The sequence below is a fragment of the Alternaria triticimaculans genome (genome assembly GCF_023758025.1).
Source record: "Alternaria triticimaculans strain BMP 0046 chromosome Unknown scaffold_13, whole genome shotgun sequence".
NCBI lineage: Eukaryota > Fungi > Ascomycota > Dothideomycetes > Pleosporales > Pleosporaceae > Alternaria > Alternaria triticimaculans.
In genome coordinates, this window is record NW_026055970.1 from 77581 (window position 1) to 101714 (window position 24134).

At 53.5% G+C, this 24134-nt stretch overlaps 10 protein-coding genes across 10 annotated transcripts; 5 read left to right on the forward strand and 5 right to left on the reverse strand.

Moving 5' to 3' along the window:
* Positions 1 to 59: 59 nt before the first annotated feature.
* On the reverse strand, positions 60 to 2141 carry J4E78_007916 (uncharacterized protein; the record flags this gene model as incomplete). The annotated part of the gene is made up of 5 exons (XM_049368519.1): positions 60 to 965; positions 1015 to 1503; positions 1548 to 1814; positions 1862 to 2055; positions 2108 to 2141. 5 exons carry the CDS (start codon positions 2139 to 2141, stop codon positions 60 to 62), a joined length of 1890 nt encoding a protein of 629 aa, XP_049219484.1.
* Positions 2142 to 3294: 1153 nt separating this feature from the next.
* J4E78_007917 (uncharacterized protein) lies at positions 3295 to 5018 on the forward strand (the record flags this gene model as incomplete). Its single annotated transcript, XM_049368520.1, has 2 exons — positions 3295 to 3633; positions 3693 to 5018. 2 exons carry the CDS (start codon positions 3295 to 3297, stop codon positions 5016 to 5018), a joined length of 1665 nt encoding a protein of 554 aa, XP_049219485.1.
* Positions 5019 to 7880: 2862 nt separating this feature from the next.
* On the reverse strand, positions 7881 to 9592 carry J4E78_007918 (uncharacterized protein; the record flags this gene model as incomplete). Its single annotated transcript, XM_049368521.1, has 6 exons — positions 7881 to 7995; positions 8045 to 8602; positions 8654 to 8949; positions 8999 to 9267; positions 9319 to 9469; positions 9518 to 9592. 6 exons carry the CDS (start codon positions 9590 to 9592, stop codon positions 7881 to 7883), a joined length of 1464 nt encoding a protein of 487 aa, XP_049219486.1.
* A 1878-nt stretch (positions 9593 to 11470) lies between these two features.
* Positions 11471 to 13208, reverse strand: J4E78_007919 (uncharacterized protein; the record flags this gene model as incomplete). Its single annotated transcript, XM_049368522.1, has 6 exons — positions 11471 to 12204; positions 12253 to 12352; positions 12406 to 12801; positions 12847 to 12907; positions 12959 to 13117; positions 13165 to 13208. The coding sequence occupies 6 exons, from the start codon at positions 13206 to 13208 to the stop codon at positions 11471 to 11473; spliced, it is 1494 nt and encodes a 497-aa protein (XP_049219487.1).
* Positions 13209 to 14456: 1248 nt separating this feature from the next.
* J4E78_007920 (uncharacterized protein) lies at positions 14457 to 15447 on the forward strand (the record flags this gene model as incomplete). Its single annotated transcript, XM_049368523.1, has 8 exons — positions 14457 to 14506; positions 14588 to 14638; positions 14691 to 14708; positions 14763 to 14779; positions 14830 to 14844; positions 14897 to 15018; positions 15069 to 15285; positions 15335 to 15447. The coding sequence occupies 8 exons, from the start codon at positions 14457 to 14459 to the stop codon at positions 15445 to 15447; spliced, it is 603 nt and encodes a 200-aa protein (XP_049219488.1).
* Positions 15448 to 16048: 601 nt separating this feature from the next.
* Positions 16049 to 16947, reverse strand: J4E78_007921 (uncharacterized protein; the record flags this gene model as incomplete). The annotated part of the gene is made up of 2 exons (XM_049368524.1): positions 16049 to 16643; positions 16847 to 16947. 2 exons carry the CDS (start codon positions 16945 to 16947, stop codon positions 16049 to 16051), a joined length of 696 nt encoding a protein of 231 aa, XP_049219489.1.
* Positions 16948 to 18036: 1089 nt separating this feature from the next.
* Positions 18037 to 18556, forward strand: CRP6 (40S ribosomal protein S27; the record flags this gene model as incomplete). Its single annotated transcript, XM_049368525.1, has 4 exons — positions 18037 to 18039; positions 18203 to 18240; positions 18295 to 18441; positions 18496 to 18556. 4 exons carry the CDS (start codon positions 18037 to 18039, stop codon positions 18554 to 18556), a joined length of 249 nt encoding a protein of 82 aa, XP_049219490.1.
* Positions 18557 to 19536: 980 nt separating this feature from the next.
* Positions 19537 to 20856, forward strand: J4E78_007923 (uncharacterized protein; the record flags this gene model as incomplete). The annotated part of the gene is made up of 2 exons (XM_049368526.1): positions 19537 to 19920; positions 20050 to 20856. The coding sequence occupies 2 exons, from the start codon at positions 19537 to 19539 to the stop codon at positions 20854 to 20856; spliced, it is 1191 nt and encodes a 396-aa protein (XP_049219491.1).
* Positions 20857 to 21574: 718 nt separating this feature from the next.
* RPS9 (40S ribosomal protein S9) lies at positions 21575 to 22358 on the reverse strand (the record flags this gene model as incomplete). The annotated part of the gene is made up of 4 exons (XM_049368527.1): positions 21575 to 21755; positions 21808 to 22041; positions 22117 to 22215; positions 22291 to 22358. The coding sequence occupies 4 exons, from the start codon at positions 22356 to 22358 to the stop codon at positions 21575 to 21577; spliced, it is 582 nt and encodes a 193-aa protein (XP_049219492.1).
* Positions 22359 to 22573: 215 nt separating this feature from the next.
* RPL21A (60S ribosomal protein L21A) lies at positions 22574 to 23237 on the forward strand (the record flags this gene model as incomplete). Its single annotated transcript, XM_049368528.1, has 3 exons — positions 22574 to 22614; positions 22738 to 22832; positions 22891 to 23237. 3 exons carry the CDS (start codon positions 22574 to 22576, stop codon positions 23235 to 23237), a joined length of 483 nt encoding a protein of 160 aa, XP_049219493.1.
* Positions 23238 to 24134: the final 897 nt, after the last annotated feature.

Sequence of the window (24134 nt, forward strand, 5' to 3'; positions counted from 1 at the left end):
CTTGCTTCTCATCATGGGAATCGATTGCATTTCCTCAAAACTGCAATGAACCTCCCTATTCAGTCAACGCGCAGACTATCTATCCTCTCCACAACATCCATGCCATCCACACCCTTGATCAGATCTGCCGCCTTCTCTGCAACAGCATACACCAGACTAACAATATTCCCCTGTACATGCGTTGGGAAGATACTAGCATCCACCACCCTCAGTCCCTCTACGCCGTGAACTTTGAGTTCCGCATCCACGACGCCGCCTTTCTCTTTTGGCAACATGGCACAAGTACCAACGGGATGATACTCCGTCACCGTACTATTCTGCACAAAGGTCTTCGCTTCTTCCAGTGTCTTGGGCACTGGGCCGGCGGTTTTAGACGTGATGAGGTTGCCATCGGGGTCTCGGCGGAGGACTGAGGCAAGCGGCTCTACGGATGTGAAGGAGATACAGTGAAGGAGCGCTCGGGCCATCATGTCGAGGTCGAGGGGATGAGAGAAGTACGCTGGGTCGATTGTAGGATACGCGGTAGGGTCAGAGCTGTTGATGTGTACACTACCGCGAGACAGAGAACGTGTACTGCATGCGCCAATGGTGCACCACATACCCTCTTCTACAGACGGAAACAGTCCGCTAGCCGACTCTGGGTTCTGCATCTGTGCGCCCGTAGGCAGCATTACGATTTGACAAACTGCTTCTTTAGGATCGAGGAGTTGGCGCCCATAGAGGGTGTCGCGACCTGCAGGGTCGGCATCGGGATGTCTACTGCGGAAGTCTTCAAGGAGAGATTGGATGTGCGACTCTGCGTTTGGAAAGTCGGGTTCGATCTTTGCAAGTGAGGCGAAGCCTGTCGTTGTAGGCGCTCCTGCAAATGGGCCGGCTTTGTGGGTAATGTATGCTTCTAGGGCTTGCTGCATGACAGCTGGGTTCTGGACGAGAGCTTCGGCGGTTGGGTATTCATCTTTTACACCCTGGGGAAGGTCAGTGCATGGAAGTAACCGAAGCAATATATACACTTACCAGTACGAGACCAGTCGCTGTATGATCGGACAAGTTTTCCCCGACGCCAGGGAGATCAACGAGGACGTCAATTCCAGCCTTTCCAAGTACAGTAGAAGACCCGATACCGGAGAGTTCTAGGATTTGGGGGGAGTTGACAACCCCGCCGCAGACTATGACCTCTCTGCTCGCCTTCATCGCGTGCGTAGTGCCATCAACTGTGAATTGAACACCGGTGGCCTTGACACTCTCCGCGGTCTTCTCAAGCTCGATTTTAGAGACCAGCGCATGAGTGATAAGAGTCATGTTTGACCTGTCCGCGTTGGGCTCGTAGTAATCTCTCGCAGCGTAGCTTCGTCTGTTGTGCTTGGGGTCGATAGTGTTGAGCTGATTGAAGCCGCCAATCGCTGAGCCGGTACGAGGATCCTTTGCGGGCGAGTATCCGGCGTTTACTACAGTCTTGGGCCACACGTCCTGGCCCCATGTAACGTCGGTTTCTGGGAAAGATATCTAGTTCGATCAGCAAGATCCATGAGTTGCCAATGACCACTGACATGGACTGGACCAGAGGTGCCGCGAAGTGATCTGTCGAGGTATTTGTCGTCCATGCCCTTTCCAAAGGTCTCTGATGCTGGGTGATATGTTTCGAACTTTTTGTAGTAGGCCTTCATATCGTCAAAGGACCAGCCTTTATTGCCGAGCTCTGCCCAGTTGTCCAGATCTTGCTTGGAAGCCATGCTGAACATATTGTAATTGATAGCTGAGCTGCCACCAAGGACTTTGCCTCGGGCCCAGCCGTGCACCCGACCGACTGTGCCCTCCTGCCAGATTGTTAGATGAAGCCAATTCCAGCACATCATGTGCTTACCTGAGGGACAGTCTTGTAGTCCCAATCATATTGTGGTTTACCCCAGAGCTGGGTGAACATGTTTGGTGCATCGATCAAGAGGTCATTCAATCCATTGCCGCCAGCTTCGAGGATAGCTACAGAAACGTCGGGGTCCTCTGTTAGACGAGCTGCAATGACCAAGCCCGCGGTGCCACCTCCAACAACGATGTAGTCTGCAAGTACCGAAGAGTTAGCAAAGAAATATACTGATAGATGTGTACGTACCATACGACTTGCTTGTCAATTCCTCCAGAGACATGTTTGATCAACAGTTGTAATATCTTGAATGATCCAAGGGTGCGTAAATTAGACCAGATTATATATGATGGCGTACTGCAGTAGTAAAGTAGTATTTCTCAAAGATCTGGAGTGCGAAGTCAAGGCTATCAGCTGGGCGGGGCTGCGCACTACTGTGCCTTTGACCTGCAGGGCTGGCTTTTGGGCTGCCACGAGGCTTGTTCGAGAACCATGTCCGCAGAACCCCCAGACCATAGCCCCATACAGTTGCAATAGGCGAGAGTACACCGACGGACCTCGTGCCAGCTCGCTCCAGGCATCCGGTCAGTACTCATTGGGCAAAGAGTAATACCAAACGGATGAAGCGAGCAGTCCATTAGCTTTCGCGGTAGTTCCAGTTCTTCGAGGCGTCCGTGTGGGGATCTAGATTGGCGATGGGTTCACGCGGGGCAGTTCTTTGTCGGCCTACCCGTGAATGTAGCTGGGTAGGCATTCAGCATTCGGTAGCCGTGATCATAGACATTCCCGCACCACATCACACATATTACTAAACCTGTTACCGGCGAGTTGAGCGTGTTTCACTTCCGCACTAAAGTTCACCCTCCTCGATAAGTCGTGATGTTACGAGAAGGCGACGAGCTGACGCAGCAGAATCCACTTGGTACGCGGCTGAACAGCCCTATGTCAGCCCTTACCTGTGGCCAAGATGGCTAGGCTACTTGCATGCGGGGTAGCTTTACGAGCTTTCGTCAGGCCCCGGGCCATGTCTCGGCCTCGTGATAGCAGATGGCGACGCAGGGCATTAGCGGGACCTACTCATTGCCAACGCAGCAGCGAAACGGCTCCGCAGGCGAGGCGTCGCTCTATTCATTCAAAATCTAAGTCGGCGACCTCGACTAATGCAAAAAGATGTGCCGAAAGATGTTGATTTGGAGCTCTGTGTGTCGTCGACGGATGCTGTGTCTAGAGCTACTTCCGATGGGATCTCGAGTGGGCTCAGATGGCCGTGGTAATTCTCCCGGCACCCGCAATCGACGGCTTTGGACAAGTTGCCCGATTCGGACCATGCCGCGGCTAGGTGCACAGACCCCCAGTCTCTGGATGCTCCACCAAAAAGTTTCTAGAGCTTGCAGCTTTCGACTTGCGACAACGAACATCCGCAATCACGCCCGGCCATGCTCACCGAACAATTCGTCGCCGCCATATCGGCATCGACTAAGCCAAACACGGGCGTCACCAAAGATGCGGGTATCTTCGTCCACGAGTTCCAGCCGCTCGTCGCCCAAAGACAGGCGCTCAAGAAGAGCGCGGCTGCGCCTAATGGCATAGCTGTGAGCGCCTCACATATCTTCGCTGCGCAGTCGGAGAAGGCGATTGTCCATGTCTACAGCAGAGAGAAGGGCAACCAAGAGGCCCTCGTGCCCTTCCCGGAGAGGATACACAGCATCGCACTCGCGGCGCAGGACAGCGTGCTGTTGCTGGGGACTGAGAGCGGGCGCATACTAGCTTGGGAGGTCAGTCATGAGTTTGGGATACTAGGTGTAGTGTGCAAGTTCTCTAATACATATCTTAGGTCTGCTCAGGCCGCCTTGTCTCTACGTCCACGTCCCATCTCCAGCCAGTCACGAGTATTGTTGTCGACCCGTCGTCCAACTTCTTCCTCTCAGGCTCCTCGGATGCCATGATTCACGTATGGGCGCTTCCCACGATACTGTCATTCTCTCCCGACGCCTCGCGTTCGCCGATGCAGACCCTCTCTACCCACCGCGGCCCCATCTCGTCCATCGCTTGCGGGCACAGCTCGAGCACAGCCAACATCGCCGTGTCAATATCAGGAGACAAGTCTGCTATAGTATGGGACTACCACAATGGCCAAGCTCTGCGCACATATCTGCTGCCTGAGATACCGACTGCAGTCACTCTTGACCCTGCAGACCGCGCATTCTATGTGGCTTACGCTGACGGCAGCTTACAAACCATCGACTTCTACGATGACGTCCAGAAGACTACTTCAATAGACGTCCTTCGAGATAGTGCCTCGTCTCACCGGCCAATTCAGCCGCCGCCAAAGAGCCGGTTCAATGCAGAGTCGCAGAAGCTCGGCGGAGCCCTCTGTCTGAGCCTTAGCTGGGACGGCACAGCAATAATATCGGGCCACGCCAGCGGCAAGATAGCACTCTGGGATACTGCAAAGTCCAACTATCTTTCCACCCCTGCCAATCTTCCTGGTCCTGTCTCAAACCTTCGATTCCTCCCGCCGACTGGCTTTCCCAACGCACCGGAACCGACTTTCAAGATCCAGGCTATTGTCAAGCCGAAACAAGATGCAGGGCTGACGAGCAGCGTAAATGGCCTGATTCCGCCAAACTATACCTTGAACCTGCAGCTGACGGGTCGGCTGCGCAGCCCCCACGTTTCTGCCACTGAGAAGAGATCTGCGGGAAGAAGCGCCTTCGAGGAAGCTCTTACGCACTCCAGTTTCCCTGCCAGTATGCTGGAGGAGAGCTTAGCCGAGCTGGACTCCTGGGCTGCCCAGCCCAAGGGCGCTTCAGCCTCGACAGCCGACTTCATGGCGCTGGACGAAGGTAGTGCGAGTACATCCGATTCCTCAGGCAAAGCTCAGCAGGCCGAAGTAAAGGAGTTGAAGAAGCAGCTTGCAAGTCTCCAACGCATCCAAAAAGTTACATTCTCCCAACTTTCAGAATTGCGCGACGAGAACGACTACTTCAAGGGCCAAGAAAAGAAGAGGGCTGAACGCACCAAAACACGAGCGAAGAGAAGAACGGGTGCTAACAGCGCAACTCGCAAGCAGACCAACGGGGATGTGGAGATGAACGACGGCACAGACGCCACTTCCGGGTCTGAATCGGATGATACCGATGCAGCTGACGAGTCCTGAGCACCGACGATAGCGGGGCTGCGTACAAGGCCACGATACCGACAAAGGTTCTTCGCGATAAGGCGGCTCCTGCGGCATAGAATGGAAGAGATGCTGCACATGCTTGCGCCCGCCGTCTTGGTATAACCGCAGCACTAGACTTCGATATGTAGTACGTTTACGCGGCTAGTGTCTTCATCGCCTAGCATGTACATCACGACATGGCAAGAGTGCGAAACACCACGTCGGAAAACCGTGGCATCGATATCCTTCGCCTACGTTTCCCAGCCGGTGAACTCCGAGACTGCTCATGTCAGACCCCCAAGACGAATATTCGTATTCACGGACTTGCTACTGTATCGCGAAAACCACAAAGACGCCCGGGTCAAAGTTCTTGAACACATAGCCAAGCCCTCTTCAAGCCGTCATCACACAGAGCGGGGTAGCCCGTGCAGGTTTCCTCTTCGCAATTGTGCTACTATTGACGAACATGATTGTACTGCGCAAGCACGACGCCGTGTCTTCAATGTCACGCTTGGATCAACGTCAGCTGCACCGCGGGACGAAAAGCCAAGTTCAGAGGCTGCGGCCGGTTTTCGATCACGCAGCTCTTCAACCCGTCCTGCTGTGCTACTGCTCGGCTTACGCCGCAGGTTCATGCTTCATTCCACGGACCTCTCTCTGTTAATGAGCCGCCTTTGGATGAAAGGTGGAGGCAATGTAGTTGGCTGCTGTGAGACACGACCTCATCATCCGGCCGGCAATTGCAAAACTTTGCCTTTCGCTGTGCGTGAGCCGCAAGCTTCACTTTTCTCCCCAGGACGAAACAGAGCAAGAGTCAAGGCATGTCTCGAGCGGTGTGAGTATACTCGCATAATGTGCGACCTCGCGCGGGCCCTATACCAGCCGTCCCGCTATAGTGTGGAGCGTGGTTCCTGCTGCACACCTGACTCGCAGGGGCCAAAAACAAGCGACTATCGAACTACTACCCACCCTCCCACCGATCCTGCGAACAGCCGTTCCAAGATGCCGCCAACGCAATCCTGTTTGTTTCAACGAACACACACACACCTTTTGCCCCGGTGGTGGGGAAAGGCGTACAGAAAAGACGGTGAACGAATAGCGTTTCGTGCTGCCCATGTGCTCGCTGCCCCTGTACTGTAAAATGCCGTACACCACACGCACACACACACAGAGATACAATAGAACAAGTTCAATATTACATAAACCCCTGCCTCAACTACTCGCTTCATTCAGCGAACCGCGTATCTTGCATTGAACCCCGCCACTCGCTTCCGAGATCGTAAACATGACTCTTCTCTGCAACCTTTTTGTTAGCTTCACTCACGCATCCTTCCTCAGACATCCGCACTCCCTAGGCAGATTTTCTCTCTGCCTTGCTTTCCCAATCTCCCCGAAAAAGCAAAACTGTACTTGTATGAGTAATCAACGTCACACACACACACACACAGACAAGCTCTTATACCAGGCTAGTCGCGTATGGGGCAACGCGCGTTGCGCAATCCCTGCGAGCGCATGCATAATGGTTCGATCTTGCTGCGATGGGCGGACGGAGACGGGCGTTTAGACCGTTTATAACATGCAAAGGATCAGAGTATTGCAGAGTGCAGGGCAGGGCATGATAGTCCGATGGTTGGGGGAGGAGAAAAGGGAGTGGAGATTATTTTTTAACCGCCGATCTTATGCGTTGCCGAGGTGTGAGAGATGTAACGTGGGGGCTGGATCTGTTGGGAATAATGATTCGGTATATTGACTTGGGAATGGGGAATGGTTTGAGATTGTTCGCCGACGACTGGGTCGAGGTTGCAAAGGGCCAGACTTTCGGGATACACTATAGTGTGATGAGGTTGCATAGGCTCGGATTTTTCTCCTGCTCTGCAATTGCTTCTGCGGCACGCAGGGTGGGCTTCCTTGTTCAGGGTCCATGTCATAGTGGAGTCACATATACGTCACGTCGTCATCTTCGGTGAGTGGGATACCTGGGTTTATATTGGTTTGTTTTTAACGGTCCTCCTTGTCCATTGTAATGCCATCGGCGACAAGGCCGCCTGCAAAGTGATGAAGATACCTTGTCCTCGGTCATGGCTACTGTGTGTAGCTTCTGGGACATGGATCCTTGCAGCCTGGGCATGCCATGTCCTGATCGGACGCAGGCCGAGGTACATCTTGAAGAGGTAGGATTCTCAACGAAGGTATTCGTGGGGGCTCGCAACAGTTCGTTCGGGCCAAGTGATTGAAGAGCAGACGCAGACGGGTTCTGTGCCGCAATCATGGGTTTTCCAGCGTAGTGGGGCGCGGCAATCATAGTCATGGAAAGACCGTGCATACCGAATAGTGTTTGTATTAAACTGAGAGAAGGTGTATGGTTAAAATATGTCGAAGGTGATGAGTGATCGCTAATAATGCCATGGGAGAAGAGAACAGACAGAAACCAATAAAGATGTTCAACTCTAAAGTCGATCACCCTGAGGCAGATAGTCTTTGGTATTCGTCACGGTCGTAGATCCTTGCGGGTTTGGCTTGTAAGGAAGAAAGAAGGTACAGTACTCCGCCCTCGCTTGATGGAAATAGGTCGTGGATGGATGCTAGATTGGAAGCATCTGCGGGTGGCCAAATAGCCCGAACTTGGGCACTGTGAGTACCGTCGCTTTTGCATGTGTAGAGGTGATTGGGCGATATTCCGAAAGAGGTTAAATATGGTATCGGTCGTCATTCGTCGTAAGTGTGCTGAGGCCGTGGAAGTATGATGCAGGATGCCGAGAAAGTAGAGCAAGCTCGATAAACGCCACGCTAGTAGTCGCTAAGATATCGGGAAAGGGCCACCAGTGAAGCGCGGGGTCGAGTTCGGGCATAGAAAAGTGTTCAAGATGAGTGTGACTTGTGGCGGCCTTTGTTCCCTATGGAGTACTCGCCGTCCGGACACCATTGCTCGGGTTCAAAGTCGGGATTCATGAAATGCGCAGTGTTGAAGTGAGAACTCGTATATGTCAGTTAAGGTCAACAGGCATTATCGGGCCGATACTCACTTGCGAAAGATGGACGTTTGAAACGGCTGGACTTGCATCGAAGAGCCAAAACCTGGTTCCAACTCGTACATTGAAGGCCGGAAAGGGCCGCCTCTCTCAACACCCATGGGAGCTGCTCGGTCGATGCTCACGGGTGGCGGTGGGGGGTGTATGGGGAGTGTCACAGGAGGTTGGTCGAGATGTATGCTGTGATGACTCGGCGGGTTGTACTGGCTTGCGTTGCTAGAATGGAGTGGTGTAACAAAGTCCAAGTGGGAAGTGCTAACCGGCGTTACAGGCGTCGGTGTCGGGGCGTATGGCTGGACAGGCGTAACCTGAGGATGAGAAGTGGGACTGGGGCTGAAGTCGTACGAAAGTGAAGGCCATCGCTGGCCTAGACCGACACCAGAGGGGTACATTCCCGGGATCATGTTCATGACGTCGCCGACGTTGGTAGCGGTCGGTATGAATTCGTCAGTGTAGTTGGCTAGGGCAACATGAAGTGGTTGCTGTTGGGGAACAGGCTGGTGCTGGACTTGTGGTATGTCTCCAGCCTTGTATAGGATGTCGTAGTGGCCACTGGGGAGAATTAGTAGGCGAAAGATAGTGCCATGCACGGTGTGTACTTACGGCCTATAAAGCAGTCGTAACATGGGCGCACCGGGGATGGGGCGATGATGGGCGTCTGTCGGTTCTGAGTAGAAGCTGCGGTTGATCTCTTCGCCTGGTGAGCGGTCCAGATACCATACTTCGAGACCAAACCCAGCAGGCTTGATCAGCGCTTCGGCAAGGGCGGCAATGCCAACGTTGTCGGCTTCACACTGAGTGGGTTCGATGAAGTTGGAGCAGTATGTTTTGACGTCGCCGTTGTCTACAAAGTGCATAAAATCATCTGCGTGCGTCTGCACCCATGCACTGGCTAGGAGCTGGAGGGGGAGTTAGCAATTTGAATAATGAAAGATGTGGAATGCAAACCTTGACGTAGGTGATGATTGCCATAGACTCGCCCGGGTCGTTGAAAGTACGCAGGAGAATGCTTTCGGCTTGGCCATTCATGGCGCGCAGCGATTCGGCAAGCCTGGTCATGAGCTCGAACGCCTCTTCGGCAAAGTCAATCCAGATATCGCGCGAGTAGCCGATATTTGAGAGCAAGTTGCCCAGCGAGTTGAGGCGGCCTTTTTCATGGTCCAGCTTGCTCACGTCGCCCACATGCAGCAGGGCCTCAAAGTAGGTGAAGGCGATTGCTGTTCTTGTTAGCACGGGCAAGCAACACTAGGAGAGCGATGGGCACTCACCCCGCCATCCACAATGACCATCGCCACGGCAGGTGCGGAAGTAGGCGTATTTGGCGGGCAACGCAGCGGTCTTGACCTGGAAGACGGGATCTGCGGTGGCATATTGCGTCGTGATGGCAGCGCTGCTTTGGCGTTCGCCCACCAGTGGGCCCTTGGGCGGTCAGCGCGCTTGGGCGAATATTGTCGCAGTTCAACTCACAGTGGCTTCGGGCTCGTACTCGCTCGACAGCTTCTGCAGGTGGGCATAGTCGTCGTCGGAGGGATACGCGGCCATGTTGAGGTGGGGGTTGCGATGCTGGTGGCCTGGGTGATGGTGGCCAGTGTGATGATTATAGCTCCCGGGAGCAAGGACCGGCGCGCGGATAGCAAACGCTAGGCCGCCTTGGTAGTGGTTCTGAGCCGGAACTCCATAGTGGCCCTGGTGTAGGTGTGCATGCGGGTGATGCTGGCTGTGAGGGTGGTAGCCCGTCAACACCGACTGTCTGCTCATCTCGTCCTGCTATTATGCGTGTTTTGGCGAGTGTGTGCGATTGTGTGTAGATTGCCGGCACCGTCCGTTCCCCGCTGTGTGCGCTCCGTTGGCTCCCTGATGGCCGTGGGCGTGACTGGCCTCAGTGGCTAGTAATTGGATGGAAGGATTCCACGACAGATCCGGCAATGCGCAAACGATCTCAGCAACAATTCGCCGGCGAGCTGCTGGCGAGGGCAGCAGCGTCTTTAGTAGGTGCAGAGGCCGGCGGCGGAGGGCTGGAGGCTGTGGTCGTTGCTGTGATACTCACGGGCGTCCAGGGGCACACGCCAATATATGGGAGAGACAGGAGGGGATCTTCGCGCGTGCCAGTGCAATTGAAGCTGCCAGGCACCAAAACAGTCTGCAACACTCTGGTCCAGCCGCTCTGAAACGGCCAATTTCAGTTGCACCGGATACCTGCGAGGGGAGACATGGCAGGGCGCGAGGGTGTACAAGAGGAATGCCACTCCACATAATCAGCGCCAGGGAGCATCGCGCAAAAGCAAGTACTATGAGATGCTCGACAGAGGCCTGCTACATGCTCCAAGACGACCCGGCTAGGCTTGCCCACCAACACCGGGGTGTGATATCGATTTCCGCTCCCACTAGTCTTCATGGGTTAGCATATGGAGATTGAAGTGCACTCTTGATGCTCCGTCACATCAAACATGGAATCGCCGAGCAAAGAGCCGCGGAAGAATCAGAGTCACGAGACAGCGGGCATGACGACATGGGACCTCTCGCCAGGCGTAGCAAGCCCTCGAGCAGCGCCGCCAACCGGAACAATTGCAAGCCCAGGGCTGGCGTTGCATGCGTCGACGAGCAGAGGCTGTATCACGTCGTCGAGTGCACTCAACACAGCAGCATCGAGGCACCCATGGCGTCGAGCAACATGCCAAGACGACCCTCTGGCGTCTTGTTGCAGTGGCCGCCTGCATGGCATGATTCGCTCTGCCGCTCCGTGGCTGGTGGCGCTTCTGCGACAGAAAAAACAAGTGCCCGCACACCCGAGATAAACTCTTGTCAAGTTACCGATCCCACGCCGCGTGCGAGTCAGGGCGGACACGGCGTGGGCGCTCCCATTAGCTGAGAGGCTCGCTTGCAACCCCCTCCTCGTCTGTGCCCGCTTCCCCGGCGCGCAGTGCCATGGCTGGGAAACCCGCCTGTGATGCGTATGTGTACGAGTGCAGTGAAGCTTCAGATCACCATGCGTCACATCGATAGTCGATTCACGGCTCATAGGCATCGAGATGGCGAGGCGTTAGTTGGCGGCAGGCTACCGCCATGACCGCGCGATCGGGACCTTGGCTGGTGGCCGTGAGAAAACGAGGCCATGTTACATACAGACGACTTCGCACCGCTGCTGACCTGTGGGTAATTGCACTCGATTGCGTGACCGAACATGTCCGTTGCCCGCCTACTATGTTGAGTCGCGTACCGCTCATGTGCACGGGAACTCTTGCCCGGTGCTACCCGACGAACCAACCCACGTCTCCCTCTTGAGCAACCTGACCGCATGTCTCAATTATTTCAGGTCAGAAACGCCTCGGTGACGGTACTGTGCAACTCCCACTCTCCGTGCCCTGCCCGGAAACCCAGTTACAGGTCGTCTTGTGGACCGCGCGCGACCGATGCTGCAAGTCATCCTTTGCTCACTACCCCCGGGAGGCGTCCTGGACCCTTGCCTTTACCTCGACCAGACTTGCCCCCCATCGAGCTTGAGTTCCAGCCGCTCATGCCTTGGGGCCCGCCACCACCAGGCGTGAACTGCGAACCGCTCTCGTCCGACTTGAAACCTTCGCCCTCGTTCAGCACCGTCTGCCATAAGGCTCCGATGGCGCTGCTCCACTCCTTCATCGCTTGCACCCTGTCCATGTCTGTGCTACTCTCAATCTCCACGGTTCCGTTCTGTTGGTTGATCTTGCCGCGCAACCGCTTGTCAACAATCAAGAAGCCTACGATTTCCTGCACTTCGGCAAGTGAGATCTTGAGCTGCTTCGAGATAAAGGCTAGTGTGAAGCGGGTGTAGGGTGCGACAAGCTTGACGACCGCCTTGGTGCGCACATTACGCGTAACTTCGTCAATGTTCTCGGCGATGAACGGATCTTGCAGCAAATCCTGGTTGTTCTGCAGGATCTTCTCGTAGCCGTGAATGTCTTCTAGCTGATAGGCGTTGACTAGATCCGTCATAGTGGAGATGCGCGGGTCATTCTGGTAGGGCTTGGTCTCCTGCGAATCAAACGGATTGATGTCTGAACCCGATAGCATGGTCGCGAGAACCAGGTACTTCAAGACCTGTATTCGTTGAAGCGATCCAGCCTCATCGTAGTTTTTGAAACTCTCAAAGAAGTCACTCTGCGCGCCTTTCCAGTTCTCTGCAATCCGTTAGTACCGAACCGGTATCTAGGGCACGGGCTACTTGCCTTCGCTCATGTGCATCTTGCCACCACATTCACGGATGATGCCCATAATCTTGGGATGCGGAACTGCGGACTTGACCTTGAGCGCTCGCTGGTATAGTGCCTGTCTTAATGTTAGAGATAATGCAGGTAAATCTCAATGCAGATGGGCCTTGCCTTTAGCCGCTTGTTGTTCCTGGTCTCGGCATACATGAGAATTTCCAACGAGTAGACTTCCAATGAATATGTGCCTTTGCTCGGGTCATCTGTTCCATCCTCCCTCTGACAGGCCTTGTGTAACTCTCGGAGCTTCTCCGTAAGCTGACGGTAGTCTTTCCTATCCAACCATAGCCTCGCCAGCTTGATGTTTGTCTTTAGCCAGAGCCGCTCGTTGTTGGTGCTCTGGAAGATGTCGAGGGTGAGGGCGTAAAAGTTCTCCATGCAGCGATATGCGTCGGCGTCCTCTGCGGCCTTTTCTATAAAGTCGAGCATATTGTTAATGGACTTTTCCGAGTAATTACGCGTGACGGCCGACTTGACGTATGTAAGAAGCTCCTTGTAGTGCTCGACAGCCTGTACGTGTCAGCTAGAGGTCTTGCTCGGGATGGCAGTATCTACCTTGTCGTAGCGGGCAAGCTTGAACTCGAGCTTGATTGCCTGCTTCAGCCCTTTGAAGCCCCTATGCGTTCGTCAGCATACAATCCTTCCCCCAAATCTGCGTATTTCCTACCAGTCCGACTTCTCTTCTTCTAGCGCGGGCATCCCCAGGAATTCGTCTATGGCTGCCTCGGGGTCGTCGGCCTTTAGCTGCTTCGCATTGTAGTATTTGTTCTCGATGTCGACGTCGCCGCTCTGCTCGTCATCGTCGTCCTCGTACTCGAAGTCGTACCTACAGCTTGTCAGAAAGGATATTGCATGGACGTCATGGCGACTTACTCCTCCTCGCCGGAGTCTTGCATGAAGTCGTCATCGTCAGACATGGTTGTGGCGTCGGTGATGGTTTAGTTGGACCACAGTCGTGTTCTCAAGTCGGAGTGAGACGCGTGCGTTGTGCTATTAATTCGGTGGATAGAGGTGTTTGCGGTGTGGAGTTGTCTGGAGCTCTCGCGACTTGTTTGCCTACGTGAGGCGGCGGTAGGTGCCTGCGGAAGAGCCCCACTTTCGCGGGGCTAAGCTCCCAGACGCAGCCAGCTGCAGTATCCTTGCCATGCATCGCAACATTCACTCCATTCTCTCTGAAGGAATGAATCAGGCGGTCTTGAGGCTGCGCGTTCGCCATCCCTATCAACATTGCACAAGTACGTCATTACAATTTGTGCCTGCGATCAATTTGGTTCCTACAGCAATCGGCTCCAGCTCCAAGCCATTTCCCGGCTCCTCCATCTCATCTCCCGGCGCACTGACGCAATGATGAATCTAACACTCCGACATTTGAGTAAATCTCCGGTTGTGAACACGAACATTTATGAACCCTCAAAAGCGCACAGAGTCTGGACGAGGCTGTGCAATATTCGAGCATAGTGGCGTGCAGTAGGCCTGCGACTGAGGCATTAGACAGCATATGCTAAGTTCGCGACCTTCTTTTTTCGGTCCGGCTTCCAGCTGTGGAGAAGGCTCAGACCCCGGGCATTCTTATCCCAGAATCCCAGATCCCTTCTCAACCACTCGCCGTCACTAGCAGATCCCTTAACTCGGTTCACGGTCCTGGCCGTCAAGTTAGTCTCATCGATCAATTCTTCCTTGCTGCCTGTGCACCGAGGTTCTGTCGCTGGCACTTGCTCGCGGCCGTTTCCCCAGGAACACTAACAAGTTTGACAGCTCTCTAAGATGACTTTGGGCGAATAATTGTTTGGCTCAGCCGGCAAACACATCGCCCCGCGTCCGTGGTGCTTGCTAAATGGATAGCGTCAAAGCCGTGGAGTGGTCGCGGAGGTGAGCAGTGCCAATCGACCTTTCGGGCTTAGTCTTAGCGACGTGTGGATCTTCAACTCCATCCATCCATCGCTTGCATCTCCAGCCCAGCATCTGGATCCCCCCCGGCTTCCCTCTTACCTCACACATCCTTATCATCATCCGCTACCAGTCTCCAGTGCGACTCTCGCTCTCGTCCTCACCACATCCGCTGCCACGACCGCGACCGTCGTCCTTTGTTGCACCAACGCGCGCGCGCCTCTCGTCCCTGACCCGACGACACGACCCAATCGCCGACTCTCCTTCCGACCTTCACGATGCCCATGTGCGGTGGAACAAAGTCTGTGCAGCGCAAGCTGGTGCTTCTGTACGTCTGCTATATGCGGGGATGCCTCTTTGTTTGGGCGACCGAGGCGTGATGCGACAGAACAAGCTAACGTACTTCCAGCGGTGACGGTGCATGCGGCAAGACCTCATTACTTAACGTCTTCACAAGAGGGTATGTAACATCGCTATCCTGCCATCTCCGCAGCTTGCTGACTTTGTGGTAGCTACTTTCCAACAGTATAGTGAGTATTGTACCTGGTATTGAGATACGAATGAGGCTAATGAAGCCCTCTCAGCGAGCCCACAGTATTCGGTAAGGGCGCGCCTCACACTATCTATTCGTGTCGCTAACAACTACTACAGAGAACTATGTACACGGTTTGTGCGCCTATCTGCAAGTTCTACAAACACGATTGACACGGTGCGACAGACATCTACATCGACAACACACACGTTGAGCTCAGCTTATGGGACACCGCCGGGCAAGAAGAATTTGACAGGCTACGATCATTGAGCTACGATGACACGCACGCGATCATGCTCTGCTTTTCGGTACGTTCATCCGACATTATGCTGTTCAACTCGCAACTCACACGGCACAGGTCGACTCACCGGACTCGCTCGAGAACGTGGAAACGAAATGGGTCGGCGAAATAGCAGAGAACTGCCCCGGCGTTAAGCTCGTTCTAGTGGCACTCAAGTGTGACCTGCGGAAGAAGGAGGACGACGACGCCGACGACCAGCAACCTGAGAAACCATGCATCGACTACAACGAGGGTCTGCGCGTAGCGGAGAAGATCAAGGCACTGCGGTACCTGGGTAAGCCAAGCCACGTCTCGGAACCATGGCAGATATCTAACGGGTGTAGAATGTTCCGCTATGAAGAATAGAGGTGTGAACGAAGCGTTTACTGAAGCCGCCCGCGTCGCTCTGCAAGTCAAGACCAGCAAAGACAAGAGCGGCGGTTGCACAATCCTCTAGGCCAATACAACACTCCCGCCATTGATTCCGACCGCATTCCACCACAAACTACTCGGCCAAATCGAACGCTACTTCATCTCTGGATAGACGCGCACCATCCCACACTTCTCGTGATCGCACCACCGCCTTCATATTCGCATCGTTAACATCCTTCGTATCTTCATCCATTGCTAGTTCTATGCTTCTCAGGAAAAGGTGGCAAACTGTTTGGTGCTGGTCCAAGTCCGGTTGGATAGGACGCATACTCAGGACGGGAGTGCGCATTGGCGAGTAGTGCTCCCTGCATAGACCTTCCCCTCGATTCCTTTTATACGCTTCAACGCTTTTATACTTTTATTGTACATGTTTGCTCCAGTCCAGCTTCGGCGCTGACTTTCTTCACTTCTTTCTTTGGTTTGGCGGGGTCTACATGCGTTTACGCTCCCGGTAGCGAGAGCTTCTCGAATAGATGAGCTGAGTTGACTGCACTTTCAGGGCGAGTTGGATGTCACTTTGGATAGAACACCATCAACAGCTCACGCTCTTCACATCATGCTATCGTGGAACCTAAGTGATGCTGTGCCCGTTGAAAGATGTGTTCCCTTTGTCGAATCTCAAGCTCCTAAGAAGCCATAACATCGCCCTCCTCCGCCGTAATTTCCGCCACCTTCTTAACCACCTTCGCCGGCTGTCCCATGACGACACAGAAATCCGGAACATCCTTTGTCACCACGCTCATAGCCCCTACTGTAACTCCCCGGCCAATCGTAACTCCAGGTAGAATCACCACATTACCCCCAATCCAGCAGTCATCACCAATCACAACCGGCTTTCCATACTCGATATTGTCCCGTCGCGACTGCACCTCGATCTCATGCGTCGCCGCAAAAATCGACACATTAGGCCCGAACATGCACCGGTTCCCTATGGTAACGAGCGAGCAGTCCAGAATAGTCAGGTTGAAGTTTGCGTAGAAACGTTTACCTAGGGAAATGTTGCAGCCGTAGTCGATGTTGAAAGGGGGCTCAATGAAGATCTCATCGTCAGCCACATGGCCGATGATCTGTTTGAGCATCTTCAGGCGCTCTGCGGCGAGGATGTCGAAACCCTTGCTTTCATCGGTTGTGGCGGGGTCGGGGAACCATGTGTTGTATTTGTGGGCGAAGGCGCGGGCTTTGAAGCGGGCGGCGTTTAGGGACGGGGTGAAGGCGTTGTAGCTGGGGTTGTGTCAGTATCCTACGGTATGAAAACATTTGCCTGCAGTCTACATGAAGATAATGCTAGATAGAGGAACATGTAGCGTTGATGTAGGCTTCACGATATCTGGGTTTCCCCTTCAATAGTGTGCATGTTTACTTCTTAAAGAGAAGGCAGTGATGTAGTTTGAACTCATTGCAGACAGTAGAATGTGTATACATACAGCATACCAGAGATCATCTTCTCGTACTCCTCGTCCCAGGGCACATGGTTGAGCTTCTTCGCCTTCTCTATCTCCTGCGTGTTCTTCTGCTGCGCGGCCATGTTGAGATAGAAATCGCCGGTGAACTGGATGGATTGTTTATTCTTTCACTCTTTGTTGTTTCCTCCTCGTACTTATATGCAGCCGCAGTCTATACGACGTACGACGAGCTTGGAAATGACGCTAAGTGGGGTAAAAGGGAAGTCACCCCAGATGCAATGGGGCAATACCTCGCACTTTAGCGCTCAGTCGAGTCAACTTCAGCTAGACCAAATGACCACACAGAGAGTCTACGATTGCTGCTCTCACATTCCCGGTCAAAAGCAGAGTGCTCCACAGATTCGGCGGCACGACTTCTGACCAGTCAGAGCTCTCCCGAACTTTTGCCTTGGGAAGCTCACTCGTGTCGTGTGCTTGGATGCATCATACCTGCGAATCGGTCCGATTGGGACATGTTCGTTTACTTCTAGTTTTGAAGATGCACTTTGCTGTGCAATCAGAGGTGAAGCAATGAGTGTGGTGTAGCGGCATGCAGTCCAGTTGCAATTGTTCACTTGATTTCGACGTTGTAAATCGAAAAGGTCCCGAACAAAAGGCTTGTCAGCAATTAGCTGCTTCGCTATACTTCAGGACGAGCAGCCAAGAGTACACGGGTGGCTTGAGTATGTGTCGCAGTTTGCAGCATACACAGTATTAATCTTAACAAGTGGATAGCCTCGATGGAAATGTATACATCTACTCTTATACACTCTTTGTATAAAGCATCACGAAATGTAGCCACCCCTAGTGGCGGTCTGCTCATGTTTAGTTCACGTGGGCATCTTGCCGCTCTGGAGCGAGCTTTCGTCATAGACTGGACAACACGCAGCACAACAACACAAACGTTCCGTATTGCAGTCAAAGAACAACAGCGTTAGGAAAAAGACTAAAATGTTGCAAAGCATTGTGAAACTATGTTGATCCGGGGAAGAGATCCTGTGGAATTCGCAGCACGGGCCGCCAAGATCCACTAGCGCAGCTCGCTTGGTGCACAATGGTCGATTTTGTCAACCAGCAACCCCCCCTTCTACTACGTGACTTTCGCGCCCGAATCATCGACAAGCCATCAACGACAATCAACCAAACCAAAAGACTCTCCATAAATCGTCAGAATGGTGAGTTCGAGTTCCCGAGGGTCTGGACGGCCGCGCGAGAGGATTCTGAGCAGGCACACGAGACGCCCGGAGTTTGCCACAGCATCTTCAATTCGCAACCTCTCGCCGCCTCGCCCTGCGCAAAATTTATCTCAATGAGGACTTTGGACTAACAGCATCCTAGGTTCTCGCAGTTGACCTCCTCAACCCCTCCCCGGCCGCGTACGCATACATTCCCGCCCTTTCGCCCCCGACTTGCGACTAACAAGCGTGTAGTGAGGCCCGCAAGCACAAGCTCAAGACCCTCGTGCCCGCTCCCCGCTCCTTCTTCATGGACGTCAAGTGCCCCGGATGCTTCACCATCACCACCGTCTTCTCGCACGCCAACACAGTCGTCGTCTGCCAGGGCTGCTCGCAGGTCCTGTAAGTTTGGGACAAATGGATATGGGTACAGGGCATGGGCTAACGCATTCACAGGTGCCAGCCAACTGGTGGCAAGGCGCGGTTGACCGAGGGCTGCTCTTTCCGAAGGAAGTAGACGATTCGTCGATGTGATGACAGCGGGGATTGATGGGTTACGATGACGACTATCATGGCTTAGGGGTGTAGATCTCATTGGCGCCGATCGACTCGACCGCAGGATAGAAGAGGGATCTTTCGACTCGAGTCAATGCAAAAGTCACAAAAACGGGAGTTCCGGATATCTCAGCGCTGATGGACCACCCTTTTCCTCGAATCTATTTCCTTTTGTTCGGCATGGTCTTTCAGCTTTCATGTACATGCATGTGGGAGGAGAGATAGCATTTCAGAGCCTTTGGATCAGTCGTCCGAGGTGAGGACCGGCTTGCAATCGAGGATACCTACGCATGCTAGCGGTCCTTTGTAAATCAAGCGTCAATTCCTCACACTCGTTTCGCACACAAAGAAGTGATCCAACATTGTCTTGTGAATAACATGCATACGCCGGTTTTATGTTTATGTGGTGTACACTGACTTGATCAAGTTCCGTCTACACCGAACACCAGGTTGTATACGGGTACTGTACCACCCGCGTGGAATGGAAACGGTCACAACCTACTAGTATCGCAAAGAGATGTGCTTCTTACCTAGAAAAGAAGGACATCATTCTTGGCAGAATGATTCTGCTCTCCAAGTGGGGAAGCATGGCCGAGACCCCTACCCAGTTCATAGCACCTTCCCTACAAGCAGCCACATGACGAGCAAAACGCCGACCTCCGCCAACTTCAAGATTCCTACATAATAGGCGTCGATACAGCCACCTTTATCTCAAAGACCAGGAGGCAACGCCGCTGCATAACCGTTCGCCTAAAGTGCTTATTTCAATTAACGATTGATTGGACACGAGTCGAGAACAAGCCACCCCACGTCATCGTCAATACTTCCACTCGCCCTCTCGTTCGCTCGCGCATCCGCGGCTCACGGTTCGACAGCCACTAAAATAGATCAGTGGACAATCACAAGATCAATAAACAAACATTTGCAAGCGCGTCGTTCAAAATGTCCACCTCATCCACAGCAGGCGCGGGAGCTCCAACTAACCCCCACCCCATCCCTCTGACGGAATCCGAAGTTTTGATCCGCGGTTTCCTCGCCGCCAACCCGGATCTTTGCGACGACAAATCGAACCCCATCGAAATAATGACGGATCGTTTTACGAACCAGGAATGGAAAACGCAAATTGATCAGACGATTAAGAATGTGTTGAAAGAGGTGGAAAGTGGAGAGAGGGCGAGGAAGGTTTACGAGGGCCCGCGGATGAGGAATGGAGAGGAAGCGCTGAAGCAGTTGGCTAAAACGGTGGATCACACAGTACTCAAGTTGGACGCGACGACGAAGACGATCGATGGGCTGTGCGGCGAGGCAAGGACAGAGAACTTCAAGGTATGTGCTTCTGCAGTTCTGGTGGTGTTTCTTCCGCATGAGGCACAGTCGCACCCTTAGAGTTTGGAGCTGGGACACGTGCTACACCTCACCGCTCCCGAGAAAAAACCAAGCTGACAAGATTCCCAGTCTGTCTGTGTTCGCCTGAACTATGTCCAACGCTGTGTCTCCAACCTCAAAGGCACCGACGTGCTCGTAGCCTGCGTTGTGGGCTTCCACGAAGGAACCCAAGACACGTACTACAAGCTGCGAGAAGCACGTGCCGCCGTAGCAGCAGGCGCGAGAGAACTTGATGTCGTCCTCAACTACTCCCTCCTCACCAAGCACAACCGACCGGTTTCTCCACCGTTAGAGCGTGCTCGTGACTCAGCAATCGACAGCATCACCGCTGCCAACACGGCCAAGAATGCTGGAAGCAGCAACGCCAGCGACTTTAGCGAGGAAGACTCAGAGGAGATCCCAGACTACAGCGCCATTTACAGAGAACTGGCTAGCCTACGAAGCCTCTGCCCTGCCCCCACAACACTCAAACTCATCCTCGAAACTTCGCAACTAAACTCCGCGCAAATCCTTGCTGCATCTCATCTTGCCGCTGCTGCTAGCTTTGACTTCATCAAGACATCCACTGGCTTCAACGGACCGGGCGCTAACCTGCCCAACGTGCAGCTTATGGTGGCCGCGGCGGAGTACCTCGCATCGGCCAAAATAGGCAAGAAGAAGATGGAGGTCAAGGCGAGTGGTGGGGTCAGGGACTTGGACACGGCAGTCAAGATGCTGGAGGCTGGTGCGACACGGCTGGGAACTAGTTCTGGGTTGTGGATTATGCAGGAGGCAAGGGCCAAGGTGGGCGAGGAGAGGGTTGCGGCTGGGCTGTCGTTGGAGGGGAAGAGACCTAGCCCGCAGACGCGGTTGTATACCGATGATTCTGAGTACTAGTATTATGCAGTAGGGAAGAGCATATCGAGATATAGTGATCGAAAGCCGGTGTTGTGAGAAAGTATTGACGCTTGTCGATTGCTTGAGTTGTAATGTGTGCATGTGGTAGGGTCAAGATATGGGAGGTATTAGGCTCATCAATAGTTTAATGCAAAGTGCAGCGAGCTGATCAAACGTTATGCAGCTTGGAGTTTGCCAACGACTCAGCCATAGGGCAGACCTCGTTGCAAGAGCGTCAGTCAGACCACCTCATACAAGAAAAAAACTAAACAGGTCGGGAGCCTACATCAACGTCAGGCCACCTACTTTGCATGTTTTTATCTTGATGTAGGCTCCACAGTGTCCGAACTTTTCCATGAATGAGGTGAGATTGTCACCTTATACAAGAAAGAACTGAGTAGGCCTGCAGCCTACACTAGGGCAACAACAAGCAAGTGACAAGACGTAGCATCAATGTAGGCTGCAGGGTGTTGTAAGATCCTATAAACCGTACGTGGACAAACATCATTTACATTCTCACGGGCATTGTAAGTGAACTAAGACAGACGATGGCAGTTGAAAATTTTTGGGCAGTGTCTACGTGAAGTATATGTAGATCATCCACCAGCCGAGACCCACAAGGGATATAGTGCTTTCCAGGACAGGATGACTATCAAAGAGATTCATCCCATCGTGCCTAACGCCTGTCGTCCATGAATCATTCCTTTTGGCGTCAAGTCTACTCCTCGTCCTCCTCGCCGGCGTCCTCGTCACCACCCTTCTCGGCGGCCTTGGCCTTCTTCCTCCTGACACGGCCAGGGCGGCCGCCACCGAATGGCGAGGTCAGAGCGAAGTCGATGTGCTTCTGGGAGTCGAGGCGGACCATGAAGGAGGGGACGTTGACGATCTGCTTGCCGACACTGTGATACTGTTAGTCGCGCGCTTCTTGAGCGAATGCGGGCGGATGCATACCGGATGTGGCGCTGGCGGATCAGGACACGAGCGTGGTGGATGGACTTGGCGAGGCCGAGCTTGTAGACGCAGGTCTGGAGACGGCGCTCCAAGAAGTCCTCAATCTTAAGGGCCAAGACGTAATCGAGCTTCATGCGGGACTCGTCAAGGACACCGACACGCACGAGACGGCGAATGAGAGCGTTACCCTCGAAGAGACGCTTGGGGTCCTTCTCGTCAAGAGTAAGAAGCGAACTGCGAAATGTTAGCAACTTCGCATCTCGCAGACTGCGCATCAATTGCGCGCAGACGAGAACAATGAGCACTCACCGAGCGGCACGACGGATCTTGGACAGAGTCAACTGGACACGCCAGACCTCGCGCTTGTTGCGGAGACCATACTCGCCGACGAGCTTGAGCTCAGTATCCCTAACCCAACATTAACTTGTGTCCCAGACATAAGCGGAGCACGCTCTCGCTCAGTGGCCATGGGGTTGCACATACAGACGAGCGGACTCGAAAGGACGACGGGGGACGCTGTACGTCTTGGAGTAGGATCGGGGAGGCGCCATTGTGGTTGTCGATGGTTGAGTCTGCGATAGAGAACGACAAAAAGATGGTCAATATTCGGTGTTTGCGTAGCGAGAGCGCATGTGGGTCTTTGCCAAGAGCACCCGATTGGTCGAATGCGCGGACCACCGCACACTGCCTCGTTTCTGCCAAATTCAAGCACTCCGCCATCAACAACAGCTCAGCTACTAACCACCAGCCCAACTTCAAACACACAATGGGTCACGCAGCCGGTCTCCGCGCGGGTACGCGCTATGCGTAAGTTGGAATGATTGCGACTCTCCCCATGCGACCGAAGGACCAGACCGCAGTACCAGACCGCAGTCTGAACCAAAGGCGCACTCTATTCATTCATTCGGACGATTGCTGACGCTGCGACAGTTTCTCTCGCGATTTCAAAAAGAAGGGAATGATCCCGCTCTCGACCTACCTCAAGCAGTACAAGGTCGGTGATATCGTCGATGTCGTAGCCAACGGTACGAAACCCCAGGTCCACAGCGAAAGCGGTTGAAGCGGAGGACTTATGCAAAACAGGTGCCGTCCAGAAGGGTATGCCCTACAAGGTCTACCACGGCAAGACCGGTATCGTCTACAACGTCACCAAGTCCGCCGTCGGTGTCATCCTCCAGAAGCAAGTCGGCAACCGATACATGGAGAAGCGCATCAACGTCCGCATCGAGCACGTCCGCCACTCCCGCTCACGAGAGGACTTCCTCAAGCGCGTCAAGCTCAACTTCGCCAAGCAACAAAAGGCCAAGGAGACTGGCGAGCCCCAACAGATGAAGCGCCAGCCCGCACAGCCCCGCGCCGAGCACATTGTCAGCCTCAAGGAGCAGAAGCCGGAGAACATTACACCCGTACCTTACGAGACCTACATCTAGACGTGGACAGGTGGCTCCGGGTGGATTGGCTGGCAAAATGGGATACGGATGGTCAACGGCGTGGTTTCTCGGACTTCTCGATTATTCTCCTTCTGCACTTTCTTACGCATGGAAACCGGCGATGTCATGGTGCAGATACAGTGGTGTGCCAAAATGGCTTTGAGTGACCCCTCACGCCAATAAACATCATCCTCCAATCCCAGTACATGCAGTGTCTTGTGTTGAAGTGTGAAGTCCTCCCGCAACCATCGCCCAAGACGCTCCACCAACTTCTACTATTCGCAGTCTACAGTCAACATCAAACCAATCACGGAATGACTTGGGCGTGGACCTATGCGCTCGGTAGGGGGTAACGTCAATTACGAATAATGAACAAGTCTACGTTGCCTTAGCAGTTGTTTGAACGTTCGTTTTAGTAGGAATGTAGACTGCGGTACATCCGATCAGTTTCTTACCATGTTCCCAAAATCGTCGCCATGAAAGCTTACACCTGCAGCCAACGCCTGCCATTGCAATTCCTACCGAGTGCCAAAAGCGCGCCATGACATACTCTTCCAGTCCGGCCTTCTCTACATGCGACATCTCATCAAGCAGCATACTGTTCAGAGTTCCAGCGATTGCGATCGCCACCATGAACCACGCGTACTACCATACCTTAACCCTGTACGTCTAAACGATGAATGGTTCGTGTTATGTAAGATAAGCGATGAGTATGTTTTCTCACGCTCGCTTGATGCAACCCTTTGTTTTGTCGGCTGCAGTACCCGGACCACTGCAAACACGTCCAAGGCATACTCTGCTCCACCCCACCCCGATCAAGGATGAAACTGAAAATAGGTCTGTAGAATACGTTAGTGCTGAGACGAAAATAGCAAATTCTGAATGCAATACAGACCT